An 18,019-nucleotide genomic window follows, 5' to 3' on the forward strand; every position below is an offset into this window, starting at 1 on the left:
CTGAGTAGCTAGGATTACAGGCATGAGCCACCATGCCCAGGTAGGAAGATTTATTTTCTTAATTTCACTTTTCTTTACTCATTTTTCTTTTCTAGGAATATAATTGATTTTGCATTATTAGTATTTGTATCACCCTGCTAAACACATTTATTATTTCTTAGAATACATGTGTGTGTGTGTGTGTGTGTGTGTGTGTGTGTTAGCAGTGCTGGAGATTTGTACTCAAATCCTTTTGTTTGCTAAGCAAGCACTGTACCATTTGAGAGATGTTCCTGTAGCTTTAGTTTATGTATAAATGCATGTATACACACACACACACACACACTCACACACACACACACACACACACCTTGATGGACCACGTTAAAATAGTATAGTCTCTTCTGTAATACAAAATATGAGAACCCAAGATCTAACTCTGTTTTTTTAATCATATAAGAAACAGGTGATTTTAGCACACATGGTAAATTAAAATTCACATAAAAACTGAGTAGAAGCAATATTTTCATAGAGCCATTATCTTTAAAATTACAGATGTGCCACTGATTAATCACTCAACTTCTGTTACTCATAAAGATAATCATTAACTCTTACTTGACACTCATCATAATGGAAGGAGGAACATTCTCAGGATACATTGGACTCCTAAACTCCTAAACCCTTTGTGCAACTACTTAAAGATAATTAAATATAGCTTAATGCATTATGATAAAAGTATATCTGATGTTTCATTTGTTATTTCTTTTAGAAAAACTGTCCTTGAAAGCCACCTGTCACTCAGTGGTACACATGTTTGGGCCAGACATCATAAAACTGTAAGTATGACACAATAAAGCTAAATGTGCTCCAGCCACTGTGACCTGATTTCTAGTCAGCTCTTTTCAAGGGCCTAAGCATTTTATTCCACATTTGGTTAATTGTAGACAAAAGTGGGAAGTTTAAGCTCTGCTTACATTACAGTGCCAGAAATCCCACTCAATCCTCTCTAAGGACCTTTCAGAGGGAATTTCACATGTGACACTGACAAGGGACCCAACCCTGTGCTGTTGGTCATCAGAGTTGTTAGTTGATTCTCTCCTCCCACCCCATCTCCTGCCTTGGACTCCCGGGCTTCATTCCTCAAGGGGAAAAAAGGTTCGATTTCCTTGACCATGAAGGAAATGCAAATGAAGACTACGTTGACAGTACATCTTAACCCAGTCAGCATGGCCATCACCAAGAAAGCAAACATCAATGAAGGATGGCAAGAATGCAGAGGAAAATGAATTCATATATACCATTGGGAGGGAATGTAAATTATTTCAGCCACTATGCAAATCTGTGTGGAGATTTCTATAGGACTACTGTAGGTCCCAGCCACACAATTCCTGACCATATACCCAACAGAATCAAACCACTGTCACATTTATCATGGCACTATTCACAATAGACAAGCCATAGAATCTGCCTACGTACCTATACTGATGAATAAATAAAGAAATTATAATATATATATATACAGTGAAGTTTTATTCAGACATAAAGAATGAAAATAGGTCATTGGTAGAAAAATGAATGAAACAGGAGATCACTATGTAAAGCAAAATAAGTGACTTAAAAAATATTGGCCCAAGGACTATAGCTCACACATGTAATCCTTGCTATTGAAGAGGCAGAGATGAAGAGGACCACAATTTGAAGTCACCCCCCAAAAATGCTTGTATATCAACTTCCAACTCTGAACCAATAAAACTGGGTAGTAACACATATCTGTAATCCCTGTTATAAGGGTGGCATCAATTGGAAGATAGTGGCCTAAGCAAGCCTAGCAATAAATAAAAGACCCAGCTCTAACTAAAGCAGTCAGAGCCAGAGCCTTGGCTCTCTTGTTAGAGTTCCTGCCTAGCAAGTTGAAGACCATATCAAACCTCCACATTTTGGCTCACTTGCTTGAGATTGCGTTCCACCTGAGGACAAGGGAGAACAGGTTCTATTTGCTCTGGTGGCTCTGGTGGTCTAGAATTGTGACAGATGGACTGGAGGCCTTAGGTTAAAAACAGAGATTGAACAGAGCCCTATTTATCACTCCTGAGTCCCCTAAATACTAGACCCCCATAAAGACAGCATTCATCAGTTAAACAAATGACCCAGGAATTTGAGAACAGATGTGAAAAAACAAGCACCCTCTCCTGATTTACAAGGCCTTGGTAGACATTAGTTGTGATCATGAGTTTTTATCTGTCACAGACAGCTTGCCCCAGTGCTTGAAAGACTTGGCTTCCTACGTTCCTCTCCTGCCCCATTCCCCTGTCCCTGGACTGTAGGGGACCCTGAGTGTGAATTCAGAGACCTGCCCCCACCCCAGGAAAGATGATTATCCCACTCATTTCCTGGAATGAAAGTCAGGAGCTTTGTCCCCAGCCTGAGCATCCTCACAGAAACAACTCATCTCCATGCAGAACTCTGTGACCTGACCATCTTCGATGACATACACTTTTTTGCTAGTACAAAGTAGATGTGGGTACAAGCAGAAGGGGCAGGGGTGGGAATCAGTTCTTGTGGCCTCATCTGCATTTGGAGGACTGATATTCCTAGTTAAAATCAGAACAATCATTAAGATTATTAAGAGAATGTTCAATGACCATCAGAGCTGCTATGTACTCACGGAGTGGAAAGAAGAGGTTTTCGTTTGCTTTTTCCTTTCTAAATCTCACTTGCTATTCTGCATGTCCAGGCATCACATTCCTCCTCGGGCGGTCAATGGGGCGGGGGTTTGAACCTGTGCTGAACGTGTCAAGGAAATGAGGTGCAGGTGAGTGCGGAACAGGGAACAAATCCAGTGGCTTCCATTCAGGCTCCAGCTCACACAGTGCAGAGGAATTCAGGAGTTGATCTATGTGGCTGTGACTGCCCTTAGTCACAGAAGCATTGTGGCCTGGGTTATGACAAAAGAAGAGCAGGAAGAGGAGCGGCTAGGGGACAGGAAGGTGATGGTAGGGTGATAGTAATTGTGGTGGTGATGATCCTTGTGATTGCCTAGGCATGAGAGTATCCTGCAACTCAAGGGCAGGGAGGTGTCCAGGCCTGTGAAAGAGCCCGAAAATCAGACCAGAAAGCCAAGGAACCCGGGCTCCCTCGCCCTACATCCCTGGATTCTGCACCCTGTAGTTTAGCTTTCTAGAAAGTCCATTGGTGGGAAATGACTTCCCAAACTCAGCTCCGGACAGTTCCTCTCATTCAGACTGAAGCTGAAACATGACTGTTGTTGTTGTTGTCTTTCAATAGTTGCACATATCCATTTTACAAATGTAATATACCTTGATTACTGAATCCCTTTCCATTGTTCTCCCACATCTAGCCTAATCCCACCCATCCTCTCAAGTGACCTGGTTCCATTCTCACTCACATCTGCACTTTGAGAATGACAACTATTTACACCCATCTGTCCTTTCTCCATTTATTTACCCGACTACCCTTACACTCCACCCACCTCAGACAGAACAAGTTCCAGCTTCTTGGTATTATTTTTGTTCAACAATCAGTTAATTGTTCGAAGGAGTCACACCATGGAAATTCACTTCTGTGCCTTAGTCAGTTTGACTGTGTATACACATATGTCTCTGAATGTATTTTCATATATGTTTATGATGTAGATCTATCTTCTATACATGACAGAAAACATGTTCATTTGTCTGAGACTGATTTGCTTTATTCAACGTACTTGTTTCCTGGTCCATCCATTTCCCTGCAAATGATACCACATCATTCTTTCTGACAAACGAATACAATTCTACTGTATACCTGCATACTTTATTTTTTTTTTGCCAGTCCTGGGGTTTGAATTTAGGGCCTGAGCACTTCTCAAGGCTAGTGCTCTGTCACTTGGGCCACAGCACCACTTCTAGCTTTTTTCTATGTCTGTGGTACCAAAGAATCAAACCCCAGTCTTTGTGCATGCTAGGCAAGCACTCTACCACTAGGCCAAACTCCTGGCCCTAACTTGCATAAATTTTTTTTAATTCATTCATCAGTTGTATGGCATCTGAACAGTAAAACAATGAACAGTGGTGTATTGGTGTCTTTACTGAATTCTTATTTGTAATCTTTTTAATATTAATTCCAAATTTTCTGAAGAGAGAACATAATTGCTCCTGATTGAAAAAAATAGTTCAGTCAGCTGTCTGGAAGAGCACAAAGTTCAGTTAACCCACTGTCAGATATGACCTCAAAATATTAAATCAAAATTTGCAAAAAAAACCCAAATCTTATTAGGTTTTATAACTTCCATTGTGAATATTATTAGAATTGCTCTATTTTTTTTTACTAGAATGAGTTATTGTTCATCTCTTACGATGCCTAATTTAAAGTTAATCTTTATGATGGGTATGGGTGTAGCCATATTATCTGAAATTTCCCTCAATATTAAAATATCTTGGAGTGTGACCTGTTTTAAAAGATGGAACTACTGAATACAAATTGTTTCCCTGGAGGGTGAAGGCAGGGGCAGTTAATGGTCATGTGATCCTGGAAGAAACCTCAAAAGTGTTCTCTAGAATTCACCACTGTCCACCCAGTCATTCAAGGGTTTATCTCTGGGCATTTCCCAAATGTGCAGTGGGTTTCATTTTGTTGTTTTGGATAAAATAAATAATGTGCTCAAATACTTTACAAAAAAAATCCATGTTTGTTCCTCCATTCAATGCAGCATATTTAGTATGAATTTTTCTTTGGCCACTAGAGTTTTTTAGGGGTGACAAAGTAGAAAGGAACATCAAATTTTTGCTACAGCCCTTCAAATCTAGACACAAAACAGTGTTTGAACATTTCCCATGTGTCATCCCCAGGCATAGAAACAAGTGGGCTATATTGTGTTTTCTTCCAGAGGAATAAGTAATATAAGCCAGGAATAAGTGGCTCATGCCTATCGTCCTAGCTACTCAGGAAGCTGAGATCGGAGGATTGTAGTTCAAAGCCAGTCCTGGTAGACATATCCAAGAGACACCATTCTCCAATGGTTGAGGTGTGGGTCAATTAATAGAGCACCAGCCCTGAGCAAAAACCCTGAGAACCCAAAGTCCTGAGTTCAAGCCACCACACCAACATACATACACACACACACACGCACGCAATGTATAATATGTTTAAATATGAATGCATAATTTGGGTTATAACTAAAAAATAATTCTAGGTTTTTAAAACTGCATCATAAATTATGTTGTGCTATAAAGCCCTGTAAATTTCAAAATATTATACTCATCAAATGATATCCCTGTCCATTTTCCTCTCCCTAATTGGTTTTGTGGCTTCCCTTCCCCTGAATCGCATGGCTCAGGGCTGTGCCAACTTCTCTCGGTTCCCCAGAAGCTTGATCTCAACTGCAGGCAAGATTAGGATGTAAGGTTACAACCAGCCCCTAAGGCAAATGGGCAGCCAGGGTTGGGCTATGATGGGTTGAGGGCATGAGAGCCCATTCTAGGGTTCTACCTTCTTTTGGGAAAGCTTCTATTCCTGCTGCCTGGGAGATCTGACTGGCCTTTGCTCTGCCCGTGTCCCTCCAGGCTTGATAGGGCCGTGAATGCAGATGTGGTGTGTCACACACTGGAATTTTGCAAGCAAACAACTGGGCAGCCTGTGTGCCATCTCTACCCGCTTCCCAAGGTGAGTAGGTTCCACACAAACATCGGGAATATGTAGGCTCTAACTAATGTCACAAAGCAGAGCTCAGCTTTACCTGTTCCGTGGTTTGGGGACAGGAGGAGCAAGCTGGCATTTCCGGTTACTCTCTAGATTCACCCTAGACCCCCCCTCCCTTGGGCTGTAAACAAGGTCTTGGCTATGCAGCTGTCATGGGCTGAGCTGGCAGCAGAGAACCCAGCTGATCAGCTGAGGAAACTGAGGTTGAAGTGATCATAACCACTTGAAAACCAAATGAGTCGCTCTTACAGGGTGACCCACTCACCCCAGGCTCTCCAGGGATTTTCTAGGAAAAGTACTACATGTCCCACATTCTGGAAAAAAATCAGTAGTTCATTACCTTAGTGCAAGCTTTACTATCTTCAGTGACTATATCAATACAGGAAACATTCCTTCATAGTTCTGTCATTGGAAAACAGCTAACACACATTGCCAGGTATGGTGGTTCACGCCTGTAATCCTAGCTACTCAAGAGGCTGAGATCTGTGGCTCCAGGGGGAGGGTGGTAGCCTTGAGCTGAAGAGCTCAGGAACAGCAAGTGCCCAAGCCTAGAGACCAAGCTCCACAACTGACATAAAAAAAGAAAAGAGAGATACCTAACAGGATTTTAATACCATTGTAATCTAGGGACAGTTGTCTAGAACACCCGTGTATCATGTTGGGCAACTTTTAATTGGATTGCATCCAGGAAGAAGGCATGAACACAATTCCCTCCCACGCTCTAGATCAACATAGAACATTAAATCCAACTAGGCTTCACAGTAGTGATTTTTCACAAGCTTCTTATCAGAAAAGATTTTCCATACTTCTTTTCCCAGAAGTGTTGGTAATTGTGTTTTTCTGTATATAATACAATGGGCTTTTGCTTTAATAATCGTTTTCTTTGTATTCATGTTGAAATGAAGTCAGCTGTAATGTTTACATCCTAACCAAGGCACACAATTTTGCGGACTGGCATATTAAATATCATCAGCCCCTCTCCTGAGGCGGGGCACCGATTTTGTGCCAACTAAATTTCTCTAGTTCTGGAGAAGCTGCGAGTTCCACTACTTTCTGGGAGAGTTAGTTTTTATTTTTAACCAAAGAACAAAATAACCAGGAACATGTGCTCAAATGGCAGGTGGCTATTGTATCACTGCACAGGTTGTTCGCAGAAAGGGAACAGGTCACTGTGTAGAAGACCAAGTGTGTTGGCGAGCTTTCATCTCTAGGGCAAAACACCTGAGAGAAGCCATCTGAAAAGAGGAAAGGTTTATTGTTACTAGCAGTTTCACACCTTTCAAATCCGTAGTGACTGTCTTGGCTCTATTTCCAGGTTCTATGGTAAAGAACATCATGATGGTAGAAGGGAGGGAGAGAATAAATCTGCCCACCCCAGGTAGCCAGAAAGCAGAGACAGAGAGCCAAACGCCATCCCCAAGAGCATACCCCTGAGCCTTTCCATCATCCCCAAGTAACCCATTAAGTTATCAGTGACCCCATGGAAGAGGAGTCCACAAAGACTTCCCCAGAGCCCCACCCCAGCCTGCTGCCCTGAGGAGACAAGCCCCCTGCTCATGGGCTCTGAGGAACAGTTCCCACCCAAAGCACAGCATCCAGTGGTGTTGGCTTTAAGAGTTCTGTAAATGCCATCGTGTCACACATGCCACAAAGCCACAGCTGCACAGACTCACAGAGGTCTGGACTTCATACTTCCCCATTTAAAATGGTATTCTTGGGTGTGGGAATATACCCACATCCCCATTTCCTTGTGTCCCCTGTACAACTCCCATTCACCTCCCATCTGGGGGACCTTTCAGTCCTCTGCTTCCGGAGCCATAAGGATTTCCTTCACTTCCTGAGGGTGGACGCTCTCCTGGCCTCTTTCCCTGTGTCTTAATCCCACCTCAGAGCCTCTGCCTCTACAGATGACCCCGTTGGTACTGAGTCTGGATACCTTTAATCTCTTCTGCCTGGAAATTTCTGTGACTATCAAGAACCCTCCTCTCCTGACCACAGTCTGTGGACCAGCGGCCACTGTCCATCTTCTCAAACCCTTTCCACCCCCCCCCCCACACGTGCAAGATGAAGGATGCAGATTCAGTGCTCTCTCTGGTGTTCTGCTCTCAGGGATGGACTGGGTCCTTGCCAATGAGTCACTCTTTCTTAACCTATCCTAAATATCTCCTAACAACAGCCCAATGAGATCCCGCCACCAGAAATTCCCATTGTTAAAACATTATTTGCTTCCCCTTTCACGTTCTTTGTTTTCAGAGTTTGCGTTATGATAAAGTTGCATCTAATTTATTGTCTATAATCTGTTACCAGGGAGGTGACCCAGTGCTTAGCTTTTAAGAACATGTTTTTAGAAAGCATGTACACTGTTTCTTTCATCTCCATATCATTCAAACCATTCTAAAAAAGCATACAGAAATTATTATTCAGAATTAGTCACTGAAAGTAGATTTAATGTATGGATAAAATGTAAAAAAAATGTCAGTCTGTCAAAAATATTCCACCTGACTCTCCCAGTGAATATCCCTAAAGTCGACATTATTCTAAAATTCCATCGCAAATTGGTTTATTTGTGTAAAATCCTAGTTTCACACTTCATCTAAGTGGAATTATACATTACAGAAGATCTCCAAGTTACAATAGTAGGAAGACCTCCTCCTCCCCCTCCTCCTCCCCCTCCTCCTCCCCCTCCTCCTTCTCCTCCACCTCCTTTTTTTCCTTCTTTATACTAGGATTCAAACTCAGGACTTTGTACTTGCCAGGCAGATATTCTACTGTGATCTATGTCACCAGCCATTTCTGCTCCAGTTATTTTTGTAACAGGGACTCACTACTTTCCCAGCCGACCTGGACCTTGGTCCTCATTTTATGTTCTCTGCCATCCCTGAGATGACAGATGCATGCCACCACACCGAGCTTTTTCTGTTGACACAGGAGTCTTAAGAAATTTGTTTCTGAGCTGACATCCAGCCACAATCTTCCTGATCTTAGCTCCCCAACTAGCTGGAATTACAGGCATGAGTCACTACACCCAGCTCTGAATTACTACCCTTTTTTTTGCTTACCAATTATATGAAAGCAATACACATGCACATTCTGAGTTTTAAAGTTTGTTCTGTTTTGTGATTGTTGAGTCAAGGCTGTACCTTTCTTTGAGAATCAGGGCAGGGGCAGTGAGCTGTGCCTTCCAGTCAGCCCCACCCCCTCACCCAGGGCACCAGGGCAAACCAGGGGCACTCTGCAGCACGCTTGTCTCCAGCATTTGGAGATACGGTGTTTTCAAATCCCAGCCTTTCTACAGAACACTCATCTGCATGTGTTCACCAGGCAGTTAACACTGCGCTGTAAAACAGGCTGTGTGTGAGACTTAAATGGGTTTGCCCAGCTCTACGCTAATGTAAATGTCTGGCACATGGTGGTAGCAGGGAGAGCTGTGTTGCTGGGTGGGTTAGGTATAGTGCAGGCATTTGCAGTCTCACCTCCGCTCTCACCTTCTCCATCAGTTTATCCCAAACTCGCCCAATAAAAGGGCAGCTCAGCACTCCACCATCAACCTGAAGTACTTTCCAGTGTTTGCAGAGTGCTAATGCTCTTCCAAATGTTCTCTGTTTGTTTCTCCCTATTGTTCTAGCTGTTGTTCTTGAGGTCCACATTTTGTAGAGTACAAGGTTGAAGCAATGCAGAATTCCTTAATGCCTGTGATGAGGAGAGGGGAGAGAAGAAAGAGGGGATTAGAAGGTCAGGCAGGCATTGGTGATTTTTTTTTAAAGATTTTGTTTGTGGGAGAGTATTGGAAGTTGTACCCAAGGCCTCTTGTGCTTGCCAAGCAAGCACTCTACCACTATGCCTCCAGCCCTTTAAATAATTTTTATTACCATATATTAGTTATACAAGGGGGAGTTTGTGTGGCCTTTCCACACATATATACATTGTAACCCAGACTTCTCCTCCCCCATCTCTTTCCCTCATTGACCCTCCCTACTTCTGAAATGGTTTCAGCTGATTTCTTCCTTCTGCCCTCACACAAGTGTGTAAAGTGTATGGATCATATTCACACTCATCCACCCACTTCCTTGCTGCTCCCTCCTCTCAACAGAACCTGTTTCTACTTTCCTGGCACTCATTTTTATTACTGTGTATTTAAATTAGTGTGTTTCTAATATAAGAGGATTTTATGTGATATTTCCATCCATGCACACAATGATCTTTAAACAAATATACCCTCTCTGTAATTATTTTTTTCCATTTTTAGTGTATACTGATTGTACAAAGGGGTTTTATTGCCACCCCTTTCCTGTCATCTAGATACAAAACAGATGCTAGTGTGTATGTGTGAAAACATAACTCTTAACACCACAGCTCACAAACCAGAATTGAACACAGATCCACCATGCATACCCAGTGGCTCCCAAAATCTCTCTTTTGTGGGGTTCAAGTATGATATGGCGAGCCCTCACTTGGGCCTGGGGCAACCTGTGTGGCTTCTTGCTGATCCCTTCTGGGCCCCCAGGCCTGAGGTCTTCAGGAAGAACCTTGTAGCTTTGCACAGCCTCCTCCAAATCCTACTGTGCTGGTGGAATCTGCTGTGCTCACCAGGAACTTAAAGGTATACTCAGGTCTGACTCCACCCCTCTCTGAGCCATCTTGAAAGAACATAAACTCACTGAGAGCTTCCTTTTCCTCTTTGCTCTGAGGCTTCTGGCCAGTGGGAATAAAAAGATTTTCTTAGGAAATTAACCAATCTTTATAGTAGCTTCTTCCTTGGAGAATCCAATTTGGACAAGGACCAGCTCTCTGGTGCTGGGTCTTTCCACATTTATGTATGAGCAGGGAAGTCAGCTGTCTCTGATAAAACCCTGGAGTCTGAAAGACACAGATTGGGAAGGATCGAGCTTGAACCGAGCTTGACCTGAACTTGCGTAGCAATAACATGAGCACCAACAATTTCTTGTTCCCACCAGGAAATAAACCATCTGACCTTGGAGATTAACTTTGTTTTCTAAATATCTGATGTCAAATTATGCATCTCTTTTAATGCAGGGGCTTAGATGGTCATGGGTTGTCAGGGTGTTTAGGGGCAAATTACAGAATATAGGAAATAACCTCTTTCTAAGATTTGTTAAACAGTAACTTTTATTCTATGCAAGTGACTGTGCCTTCTCTGAATACTGAACCAAGTCCTCTTATGAGCTCAAACATGCTTTCAAATATGCCATCATCTAGACTTCCCCTAGCTCTATTTCTCTTCATAGCCTTTTCATTTTGCACTGATTTACAGAAAGCCGCAAGAATGCTACAAAGAATAGACACCTTTCCTGAGCTCAATTTCCTCTGATATTGTCATCTTAACATGGTCAAAATGATGGAAACCAACATTGCTTTTTCCTGTACATTATGACTAATGCAGCTACATGATGTATTTGCATTTGATAGTTTGGGTAATAGTCTAATTAGAGACGAGTACAGCTGTCAGAGATAATCTCCTTTTGTAATCCTAGCTACTCCAGTAGCAGAGATTGAGGAGATTGTGGTTTAAGGCCAGCCTAGCAAAAGCTTCATAAGACCTCATCTCAATCCACAGGTGGGAGGATCCATTCATACCTGTCATCTCAACTGTAGAGGAAGTTGATCCATACAGTAGGATCATGGATCCAAGCCAGTCTCACAAAAGTCTGTGAGACTATCTCCACAGAGACCCCACTGGAAGTTCTTTTGGCTACGCCCCTCTGTTCTGTGATAGGATTTTATCTTTATTGTTTTGAGCACTTCTTTCCTTTCTGGCACTATCAGATGTCTCAAGCACACATTGTCATGTGGTATTTTTATTGTTATAAGTCAGCCATTTCCCCCAGGAGTTTTTTTTCCCTTTCATTGGGTACTCATTGCTACTGAAGTATCACTGCTTTCAGCCCTTCTTGGTGGAAAGCCATGTGAAAATTGTATACACACATACAATCACAGACACATCCATAACTACTGTTATTTCCGCATCCTTCTGTGTGAGTGTGTGGTGTGTGGTGTGTGTGCACATAGCTATCAACACAAATCCATGCACATGTCCTTAAGTTTAACCTAGATGTTTATCTATTTCCTAAGAGTGAAATTAAACCTAAATGAGCTAAAAGCTAATCACAAAAATAGGACTATATCAGAAATAAAGGAAAAAACCTGAGCAATTTTATGCATAATTTATAATCCCAAAGCCAGAAAGGTAAATATTAATATACAAGATTAGCAAAAATACCCCACAAAAACAAACATATCCTGTCCAAAACTCAAATGGTAAACTAGGAAAATGTTTTTGCAAAGTGCTCCCTAAAGAATTAGTTCCTCTACAATTCAAAGAAGTCTTAAGAAACAAAACTTTAGGCTTCCTAATTAATTTACTAGCTATGTCCTTTGCCATACAAAAGCTCTGCAGTTTAATGCAGTCCCATTTATCCAGCCTTCCTCTGATTTGTTGTGATTCTTGGTCCTTATTAAGAAAGTTTCGACCTGTGCCAAGGAGGCCTAGTGTATCTCCTATTCCTTCCTGTAGAGTTTTCAGTGTGTCAGCTTTTACCTCCAGGTCTTTGATCCATTTGGAGTTAATTTTAGTGCAGGGTGACAAGAAGATCTTCATCAACCATACAGCGGACAAAGGCCTCATATCTAAAATATATCAACAGCTCAAAAAATTGAATCACTCTAAAACTAATCTCCAAAGTAACAACCATCCCATTAAAAGATGGGCCAAAGACTTAAAGAGAGTCTTCTCTGAAGAAGAAACAAAAATGGCCTATAGACACATGAAGAAATGCTCAACATCTCTGGTCATAAAAGAAATGCAAATCAAAACAACGCTAAGATTCTACCTCACTCCAGTTAGAATGGCCAGGATCAGGAAAACAAATAATAACAGATGCTGGAGGGGATGTGGCCAGGAGGGATCACTACTACACTGTTGGTGGGAGTGCAAACTCGTTCAAGCACTATGGAAAGCAGTATGGCAGTGCCTCAAAAGGCTAAACATAGAGCTCCCCTATGACCCAGCAATTCCACTACTTGGCATTTACCCAATCATCCAGAAACTAGAGCATGCTAAATCCACTAGCACAACAATGTTCATTGCAGCATTATTCACCATAGCAAAGATATGGAACCAACCTAGATGTCCCTCTGTTGATGAGTGGATCAACAAGATGTGGTATTTGTACACAATGGAATTCTATGCTGCTGTCAGAAAAAATGACATAGACCCATTTGTTAGGATATGGAAAGACTTAGTAAAAAATCATATTAAGTGAAGTAAGCCAGACTCAAAGGAACTTAGGCTCAATGGTTTCCCTCATTTGTCATAATCTGTAGAAACCTTGGGCTCTACTAGCAGAGATTTGCAATAGAGCAAAACCTTGATACATAAGGCCATTTAGTATGAAGCTAATTGAAAGGACCTCTAGGATATTGAAACAAAAGCCATATAATGAATGATTGTTGTGCTTAATGTACTATGTTATCTCTCATCTCTTTTGGTGTCCCTTGGTTATATCATATTGTTACAGTATCTCACTTTGTTATCTGATATATTGGATATATTTGTATTTGGTTCTTTGAAATTGGATAGGGAAGGGGGGAAAACAAGATGAGGGGTGGGGGTGGGGGGAAGGGTAATGGGGACCAAGACATGTGAAAGGGTATCAATGTATGTGAATTAATGCACCTTCTATCTGGCAAATATGAACATTGTTCATTTTTGCTCAGAAATAAAAAAGTAAAAATTAAAAGTAGATACCATTAACTTCTTACATCCTCATGACCCTTTGATGATCATTAACAATACATTATCTCAGGAGCAGAAAAGCTTTACATATTACAGGACACTAAGCCAAATTGCTCCTTAAATATTAGAAGGTTTAAATGCCAAGAGGACAGAGGACAACACTAAAGCACTATGTTTGGGTTCAGAGTTGACTCTTCAGCCCCCTCTACGCAATTTGATGATCTTACCAGAGAATCCAGCAAAGAATATTGTGAAAGTCTATATTTGACCTCTTGGAGAAGTCACCTGCTTAGATGGCTTATTTAGGAGCCATCAGACTCATGGAGCTATCAAGAATCTTGGATGGGCAATAGTAATAATGCAAATGATCCCAAGAAAGGTACTTACTTATATGAGTTAAATATACATAAATATTTTCCCCTGCTTCTGAGAACTTCAAGAAAGGATGGGCTGGGAGTTTGGTCTAGTGGTAGAAGTGCCTAGCATGCACAAAGAGCCGGGCTTGATTCCTCAAAAAAAGCTGCAAGTGGTGCTCTGGCTCAAGTGATAAGAGCTCTAGCATTGAGAAGGCCCAAGGACAATTCTCAGGCCTTGAGTTCAAGCCCCAGAATTGGCGAAAGAAAAAAAAAGAAAGAAAAGGCAACTAGCTGTCTCTTAAGAACATGATTTCCCGCCCCCCCTCTGGAGCTCAAGAAAAGCTAATGACTTTAATGAATGTGAATAGCTCTAAAATATCCTTTGAAGTTCAGAGTTTTGATCAGTGGTCTCCCAGCATCCACTCTTAGCCCTCCTTTTCACCTAATATCACCCACTTGAGAGTTCAGATTGGAAATTACTTCCTTTAAGTTCTTCTACCACATCCTCCCCATGAAGCCAGCCCTCGAGGATTCTGCTCCAATCTTTGGACTCCATTCCTCTAGCACTTCTTACAATTGTATTGAGTATCTGTAAAAGTATTATACAATGTGTATCTCCAAGTCAGGTATAAATTCCTTGAGACCATGGCTTGTCTAGCTGTTTTATTTCTCAAATGTAGTATTATTCCCTGTAATTTCCCCAAGAGTCCAGCACACCCTCTTATACCTATTAATTATTCACTAACTTTGGTGAAGAATAATAGCATAGAAAGAATAGCACCTTTCCTTACTCCCCACAAATAATCCACATCTTAAACTCCAAGACCTATAAAATGTGTAATCCAACACGGAAAAAGGAAATCTGGGGATTTGATTTAGTTAAGGATCTTTAAATAAGGAGATTATCTGGGATTATCTGTGAGAGTCTGATATAATCTCGAGTCCTCATAAGACGTAAGCTTTGACCTGAAAATGGTGGTGCATGCCTATAGCCCAGGTACTAAGAGAGAGGTAGGAACGCTGGCTTTGAGGCTAGCAAAGGAAAAGTTAGATCCTATCTTAAGAAGGGATAGAGGTAAGCCTCAAGAAGTAGCCCCCAAAGTCCAGCATGTAGAAGGCTCTGAGTTCACTCTCCAGCACTGCAGTAAAATAAAACAACAATGATAATAAAACAAAAGGCAAGCTTTAGGATCAGACTGAGAAGAAACAAGAGGTAGACATCAAAGCAATGGAACCATCAACTAAGGAAACAAGAACAGAAACAAGGAAAATATTCTTTGTGTCTTGCCAATAGAACAAGAAGGCGGAGAAACCTCCACACTGCTTTCCAGAGTGGCTGAACTAGTTTACAATCCCACTAGCAGTGCAGTAGGGTTTCTTTTTCTCCACAATCCCACCAGCATCTGTCATTGTCTGAGTTCAAAACCTTGGCTATTCTTGTTGGGTAAGGTGGTATCTTAGGGTTGTTTTTATTTGCATTTCCTTTATGACCATGGATGATGAGCATTTTCTCATACGCTTTTCTGACATTTTAACCTTTTCTTTTGGTGAGTCTCTCTTTAGTTCCCTTGCCCACTTAGTGATTGGTTTATTGGGTTTGGGGGGGATTAGTTTCTTGAGTTCCCTGTAGATACTGGATATTGAGCATTTCTCTGATATATTATTGGTAAATACCTTTTTCCAGTTGGTTGGCTGTCTTTCTACTCGAGTAGATATGTCTTTGTCTGTGCAGAACCTTTTTATTTTTAGGTAGTCCCATTTGTTGAGTCTCTCTCCAATCTGTTGTGACCCTAGGATTCTGTTCAAGAAGTTTTTGCCTGTGCCTATGAATTCCGGTGTCTCTCCTACTCTGTCATGTAGCAGTTTCAGGGTTTCAGGTCTGATATTGAGGTCTTTGATCCATTTTGAGTTAATGTTTGTGTATGGTGACAGGCTGGGATCAATTTTTAGTATTTTGCATGTGGCTGCCCAATTTTCCCAGCACCAATAATTGAAGAAGCTTTGTTTATTCAACTGCATATCTTTGGCTCCTTTGTTAAATATAAGTTAACTATAGGTATGTGATTTTATTTCTGGATCTTTTATTCTATTCCATTGATCTTCTAGTCTATTTTTGTGCCAACACCAAGCTGTTTTTATTATTATGGTTCTATAGTAGAGTTTGAAGTCTGGTATTGTAATACCACCTGCATTGCTCTTTTTGCCTAGAATTGCTTTGGCTATTCTGGTCTTTTGTTTCCATATGAACCTGCTTTTTTTTAAATCCAGAATAAGAAAATATCATGAACTTGACTTTATTTTTTTCTATTTAACTTAAGTATAAATGTCACCAGAGTTGGAAAATATCAGAACCTGAAAACTACATTGTGCTTTGATAGAGCTAAATCCTGCACATTAGAAAATAGACATTCTAAGATGCAGTAGAGCACAGATATAAAAATAGACCAGCAAATTCCACTCAAAGGCCAGATGTGCCAATATTTGATAAAAACTCATAAGCAGTGGAAATTCTTCCTTTTGTTTTTCATTTTAATAGGCTTCTCCTCAATGCCCTTTGTCTACTCTTCTCAGCTGGCTCTTTCTGGCCCACCTATCTTTAGTCATTTGTGGTTGATAGAAAAAAAAAGTATCATAGATTGGGTATCTTACAAAAAGATGCAAGTTCAAGATGGACATGCAAGCACAGTCATGTTCTGGTGAGGAATTTTCTTACTGTGTGTTCTTAGTGGAAGGCAGGTAGCTGAGTGTTCTTTTTAGTTTTGGGTTAGGGTTTCAACACATAAATGGAATGGAGGGAGATACAGTCATTGGAACCTTTGTGTACAGAAAGCAAACTTTGCACTGCCTTATGCCACAGTTAACTATGCCCTTAGATCTTCCTGTAGGCATGTAAGTCCCTGAAGAGGCCATCTTTCAAATCTGCCACTATTTTGTAAAAATCAACATGCACCACTTAATTTAGGTAGAAAAATCAATCTGTCCTCATATTTATAGAAAAGCCACAAAGTAAGCGAGCAGTTGTTCCCTTCCCCCATAAGGCCCCTCTCATTCATCTGTGTTCTTTGATGATAAAAAGAAAAGAAAGGAAAAAATCCTCATGGGACCGCCACTGCAGTCAAGAGAGCAAAGTAGGCACAAGGCACTTTCTGTACTTTCCAAATCTTTGCTGCTGTCATTTGGTAACAAATATTGTAATCCCAACTGAAAATTACTCACTAGATAAACTCATGTCTAACAGCACTGTTTTTCCTTTCTTTCTTTATGCCTAAGAGTTCCAACATTCTTTCACATCACAGAATATGAGATGGACCAATTTGGTAATGTATCCCATTTACCAGTACTCTTCATGATACCAAGTCCCCAAGAATCAATAAGGCTGAATGCATTTCAGTTGGAAGCTTTGAATGTTTGAGAAATCCAAGCAATGTCATTTCTACATAGTGGCTCAAGGCTTTGATTATATGAACATGTCTCGTGGCTTCTGCAGAGAAAAATTTCATTCTCAGATTTCCCAAACAATTTTTTAAATTTTTTTATATTTTTATTGTAATTAATAGAAGGGTTACATTATATTCACCAGATAGAAGGTGCATTAATTCACATACATTGATACCCTTTTCCAAAAAAATTTTTATGAACAAAAATAAGTATTCTTTCCTTACCATACCCATTAGCATTTTCCAGAACAGAGTGAAGAGCATGAATCATCTGCCAAAGAAGTCTGAATTGTACCTGGATTATGTTGCTTATTGATTCTGTGACTTACAGCAAGTCATTTATTTAGTCTATGTCTCAGTTTACCTCATCTGTAAAAATGGAAGAGTAGTCTCTACTACTTAACATATTGTACACTGTATTCTAATTATAGTTTTCTGCCAATTGTCTCTCCCCAGATTATAAAGATTACATCCCCAACAAACAAGTTATGGCAAAACACAAAATATATACTCAATAAGTTAAAGCAAAACATAGAATGTATACTCAGTAAGTGATTTGCAGAATAAATAATTGAAATGAATGATGGCTCATATGAGGAAATGACTGATGGAAAGAAAGTGTCTTTCTCCTTTCATTATCAATCATTGGCTTGCTGCCATGATTCCATCTAGATGTCTGGATTCTTAACACACAGAGCCAGCTCCCTGTCCTGATCACCTTAGCTTTTGCATCAAACCATCCTTGCCCTCTGGGAGGCATGCTTGCTTGCTGTTTTCCAAAGACTCAGCAAAAGCTCCTG

General features: G+C 40.8%; 1 protein-coding gene across 1 annotated transcript in view; it reads left to right on the forward strand.

The window, feature by feature from the left end:
- Nucleotides 1–18,019, forward strand: part of Aoah (acyloxyacyl hydrolase) — a 141,300-nt gene that overhangs the window by 36,740 nt on the left and 86,541 nt on the right. The window contains exons 3-4 of the mRNA XM_090332629.1: nucleotides 749–815; nucleotides 5,538–5,637. Coding sequence (XP_090188755.1) covers nucleotides 749–815; nucleotides 5,538–5,637 — 167 coding nt within the window. The remainder of the gene's footprint in view (nucleotides 1–748; nucleotides 816–5,537; nucleotides 5,638–18,019) is intronic.

Source organism: Megascapheus bottae, chromosome 5 (genome assembly GCF_031878675.1).
Source record: "Megascapheus bottae isolate mThoBot1 chromosome 5, mThoBot2.hap1, whole genome shotgun sequence".
Classification (NCBI taxonomy): Eukaryota; Metazoa; Chordata; class Mammalia; order Rodentia; family Geomyidae; genus Megascapheus; species Megascapheus bottae.